The sequence below is a fragment of the Nyctibius grandis genome, chromosome 6, assembly GCF_013368605.1.
Source record: "Nyctibius grandis isolate bNycGra1 chromosome 6, bNycGra1.pri, whole genome shotgun sequence".
Classification (NCBI taxonomy): domain Eukaryota; kingdom Metazoa; phylum Chordata; class Aves; order Nyctibiiformes; family Nyctibiidae; genus Nyctibius; species Nyctibius grandis.
This window is the reverse complement of record NC_090663.1, coordinates 14,610,027-14,614,831: the sequence shown is the minus strand read 5'-3', so window position 1 is coordinate 14,614,831 and position 4,805 is coordinate 14,610,027. Positions and strand designations below refer to the sequence as shown.

Genomic DNA, 4,805 nt, shown 5'->3' with positions numbered 1-4,805 from the left:
ATATTTCCATCAAAACAATGAGGTCGCAAGCAGCCCAGGGGCTGCCTGGAAGTCTAATAAACACATCACTTTTTCTTTTGAGCGGTTGCGTTTGGGATCAGGAAAAAAAAAAGATCCTACCTGTAGGATCGGGTGGAGGGGACACCGTGAAACACGATGCATCGATATTTGTGCGTATTTTCTCAGTCGGGGGGTGGAGGTGCATCTTCGCGTCAAGCACCCGGCTTTGGGAAAATGTCGTGTGATTGGTAGAGCAAACTAATTTTGTCAGGCTGAATGTGCCGATGTCCCAGGGCTAAGGCGCCTTGCTCCCTTGATGCGGGTTAACGTCCTCAATAGTCCCCCTCCAGCCGAAGCCTTTGATCACACCGCTGCTGGCGCCTAAAAACAACATCACTTGTCTGCCTATTAGAGGCACTGACTAATCGTGACAGATTGTTTATTCTCGCAATTAGCAATGCAGCCGCTTCTCCGAGCACCCCCCCCTCTCCACACCCCCGCCCGGCGCGGCCCGGCCCGGCCCGGCCCCCCGGTCCCCTGGCCCGACAGGGCGCGGGGGAGGCTGCGGGCAGTGAGGGGCACGGAGCCGGGCTGGGCTGGGCAGCGGCAGCGCTGCTCCACGCCTGTCAGGAGCGCTCACCAGGGCGGCAAGAATCGGGAAGGGAATTGAATGTATCTGTGTGAGCTATACGTCGGTGTATAGGTCTGTGCAAATATAGGTCTGTTCAGCTTAATCTATAGAAGAGCACGGGGGTAGCCTGCAAGTCGCCTACAAATCGTCTTCACCTGGTGGGATCATGTATGAGCACAGCACAACATGTGGGAGTAAGATACGGTTGTGTACATTCAGGACAGTACCTACAGGAAGCACAGCGCCAGAGTATGTACTCACGCATGTGTAAGATACGTGTGTGTGTAGCTGCGTGCAGGACAATTCATTTCAATCAGGTCCTGTTGCTTATCAGTTAATAAAATGTCTATTATATCAATAAATTTCATAACCTATATGCTCCTAATCTACCATCTTTATTGGGGCCAGTTAAAAGGAAAGGGAATTCGCTGTCCCTCCCCGTTTAGATAATTACCCTTAAATGACTGCAAGAGCCTCTTGTGTTTCGAGGAGATTAGAGCCCTGCAGCTATCAATAAACTTTTCTCAGCGAGCGGCCAATCACGTTATTAGAGAGCGGCTCCGTTTTACTGCACATCCGTCCTGGGCGCGGGGATAAGGGATCGTAAAACGAATTTACAAAACAAAATAGCCGGGACTTTAATGGGTCTGGGGCTTAGATGTTCCTTTTTACGTGAACGAACATTTCATTATCTGGAGACACGCACACATCCGTGCCATGAAACGTAGCACAATTTCTGTGTGATTGTGTGCCTGTATATGTATGTATGTGTGTGTGTATATATGTTTGTACGTATATACGCACAGTTTTCCGCAGACTGTCGAACACACCGCAAGGCCGGCGTTCATTTAAAAAACAAAACAACCAAAGAAAAACCCCTAAAAGCCCCTTTTCAAGGCGCAGCCAGCCTGTGGGACAGCCAGGGGCCCCCTCTGCGAGGTCACACCCAGGACAGCCCGATATTTGTTGGTTTTCTAGAAGAACGCGGCTCGGGCCCGCTCCCTCGCGCTTCGCCAACAGAACGGCCGGCTTTTTTCCGACGTTAATGCATTTTTTTTACCCCGGTTTTTGAGCCTCACCCGCCGAGTCTCGTCCCTACGGCGGAGCGCTGCTCCGGCAGCCCCGGCCTTCCCCACTCCCTCCTGCGATGCGCGTTGGGGCGCGGAGCGGGGGCTGTGGGGCGCGGCGCGGAGCGGGCGCCCCGACGGCGAGCCCGGCTCGGTGGTGCCCCCCACTCCCCCCCGCCCGCTGCCGGGGCCCCCTCCGCTCCGCAGCCAATGGGGCGCCGCGGACCCGCCCCCCGCGCGCTGGTTGGGCGGTGCCTTCCCCCGCACCGCTTTATCAGGCGGTGCCGCCCGAGACGGGGCCGGAGCGTGTCGACGGCTGTTCGCGGTCCCGGTACCGACCGGCTCGGCCCCATGAGCCGCGGCGCCCGCTCGCGCTCGGCGCTGCGGTGGCGACGGCGGGCCGCCTCTGCATGGCCCCGGCTGTGGATATGACCACCGCGCCCACCGGCGTCCGCAGCGACGAGCTGCCCGCATCTGCCTTCAGCAAGCCCAGTGGCGGCAGCGGCCTCCCCGTCGCGGCGGCGATGGGCGGGGAGGAGGAGAGCGACAAGCCCAAGGCCTCCCCATCCCTCCTGCCGTTCAGCGTGGAGGCGCTCATGGCCGACCACAGGAAGCCGGGCGGCAGGGAGGGCCCCGAGGGTGCCGGGGCCCCGCCGGGCGCCGGGGCAGCTGCCCGCGCCAGCCTCAGCCCCCGTCTGGGCGCCCTGACGGCGGAGGCGCCGGCCTCCCCGCTGCCCCTCGGCGGCCACTTCTCCGTCGGGGGGCTGGTCAAGCTGCCCGAAGACGCTCTCGTCAAGGCGGAAAGCCCCGAGAAGCAGGAGCGGAGCCCCTGGATGCAAAGCCCGCGGTTCTCGCCGCCTCCCCCGAGTAAGTAGGGTCCGGGAGCGGGTGGGCTGGGAGCCCCCCGGGCTGTCTGCGCCCTTCCCGCGGGGCCGGGCAGTGCGGGGGCAGCGCTGCGGGGGCGGCCGGGGATTTCCTCTCGCCTTCACTCAGCCCGGCCCTTCCTGGCATGTTTTTCCCCGCGGCTCGTGCTCTCTGCCCGGCCACTTCGGCCTGCTCGAAATACTGAACCGGTTGAAGGATGTGCGAAGCCGGGGCAGCGCCGGGGGATGGCTGCGAAGCCGGAGGAAGAGCGGCCGCGCCAGGGCGAGATCCTGTGCCAAATGTTAACCGGGGAGGAGGGAGGAAAAAAAAAGCAGCCCGGCCTGCCTGTTAGCTTAACCTGGGGCTCGAACCGGCCACGCAAAGCCTGAGTCAGCCTCAGCGGTGTTTTTTCCCGAAATTGGCTCAATTTTGTAAGGACTCGCCCAGACCGGCTGAGGCACCTTCGGGCTTTGCGGGCTTCTCTCTCAAGTATTGCATCTCCGAAGTCCGAAGAGCCGCGATTACCGATGTTTTCCTGTTTTACCACGGCGAGATCCAAAATAACAAAAATAGCAGCGGGAGGGCCGAGATCAGAAAAGCCGGTTAATCCTCTCCAGCGGCTGCGCTGAGCCCGGGGCCGCCTGCCCTCGGCCGGATCCCGCTCCTTCACCGCCCGGTCTCCCGTGGGAAGAAGCGAGCTTGGGCTGAGGCTCTCCGGAGCGTTCGGGGTGCTCTTAGCAGAGCTGCGAATAGAGCTGCTTTCTTTCTCCCTTGGAGAAAGGCAGATTTCCCGAAAGGACCTGTGCAGAGTACCGCAGTGATTTAATTTATTTAAATTGCAAAGTAAAAGTTGCTGTAAACCCGGGGCAGATCGAAGTTGAGGACTCCTAGAAACGTTAAACAAGAGGAGCAGAGCAGACGGGTGAAGAGAGGTAGATAGTCTGAGTGTGAATTCAGAGCTCGTAATTAATTACGTGCTTAATCCTGTTCCCAGGGGCCTAATGAAGAGAGTGTGAGTCTGAGAAGCCATCCCATTTTATATATTTTTTTTCTTAATCCAGTAAAAAAGACAGGATATATATATTTTTTTGGAGGTTCACTCCCTTCATTTATGTCTCTTAAGGCAGGAGGTGGAGGGTGTGTGGGTGTCTGAGTCCTGATTCCTACCCTTTGCCGAGTTCTTCTGTGGAGTGAAAGAGGTTCTGGCTACGAAGCACTGCGAGTAACTTTGGTCCTGGGAGCCTTGAAAAACCTAATTCCTCTGTAAAGCACCCGCTTTCTTTACTGGAATGGGAGACATCAATTTGAAGTGTGCTCTGGGCATATCTGGAGTTTTGCGGCCGCTTCACTTTGAGCAGGACCTTCCTTTCCCCTCGTTCCCCACCCCATCTGCTGTAGGAGGGGGGTCTGCGGGGCCTGCGGGTTCGGGCGCTGCTAACCGAGCTGTCTCTCTCCTTCTCCCTTCTCCGGCTGCTCCTCGGCGCAGGGCGGCTGAGCCCCCCAGCCTGCACGCTGCGCAAGCACAAGACAAACAGGAAGCCCCGGACGCCCTTCACCACGGCGCAGCTGCTGGCCCTCGAGAGGAAGTTTCGGCAGAAGCAGTACCTGTCCATCGCCGAGCGTGCCGAGTTCTCCAGCTCGCTCAGCCTCACTGAGACCCAGGTGAAGATCTGGTTCCAGAACCGCCGTGCCAAGGCCAAGCGGCTCCAGGAGGCTGAGCTGGAGAAGCTGAAGATGGCAGCCAAGCCCATGCTTCCGCCTGCTGCTTTCAGCATCTCCTTCCCGCTGGGCAGCCCGGCCGTGGCCGGCGCCTCTCTGTATGGTGCCTCCAGCCCTTTCCAGCGGGCAGGGCTGCCCGTGGCTCCTGTGGGACTGTACACAGCGCATGTGGGATACAGCATGTACCACCTCACATAGAGCTGAGCCCTACCGAGCCCAGCCAGCCTGCTGTCTGTTCCCACCGGCCCCGCACGAACTCCCTCCTTGCTCCTCTGGCTCCTTGCTGCAGACTTCTCCACAGGCCCTGTGGCAGAGACTTCTCCAGTCTGGCTCTGCTCGGCCTCTGTGCTTCCCCCTGTGATGCTGGCCCCCTGGTCCACTCTCCTCAGCAGTCCTGGGAGCTGCTCTGCTCTCCAGCTGGTAGAAACCTGAGGCATTGCCCCAGCTCCTCCCTGGCACAGGGCGGTGATGGGCCAGCCCTGCCCTGCTGCCCTGGGTCCCACTGGCAGCCTGGGGAGAGCCCC

The 4,805-nt window shown here is 59.5% G+C and overlaps 1 protein-coding gene across 1 annotated transcript; it reads left to right on the top strand.

The window, feature by feature from the left end:
- The first annotated feature begins 2,108 nt into the window (after positions 1 to 2,108).
- MSX1 (msh homeobox 1) lies at positions 2,109 to 4,479 on the top strand. The gene is made up of 2 exons (XM_068403989.1): positions 2,109 to 2,565; positions 4,049 to 4,479. Exons 1-2 carry the CDS (start codon positions 2,109 to 2,111, stop codon positions 4,477 to 4,479), a joined length of 888 nt encoding a protein of 295 aa, XP_068260090.1.
- The last annotated feature ends 326 nt before the right edge of the window (positions 4,480 to 4,805 follow it).

Bases quoted from the DNA above. Each gene is read 5' to 3' on its own strand.
- MSX1 (XM_068403989.1), top strand. From the start codon at position 2,109: ATGGCCCCGGCTGTGGATATGACCACCGCGCCCACCGGCGTCCGCAGC. The intron at 2,566-4,048 runs GTAAGTAGGGTC...TCCTCGGCGCAG, and splicing joins GTTCTCGCCGCCTCCCCCGA to GGCGGCTGAGCCCCCCAGCC.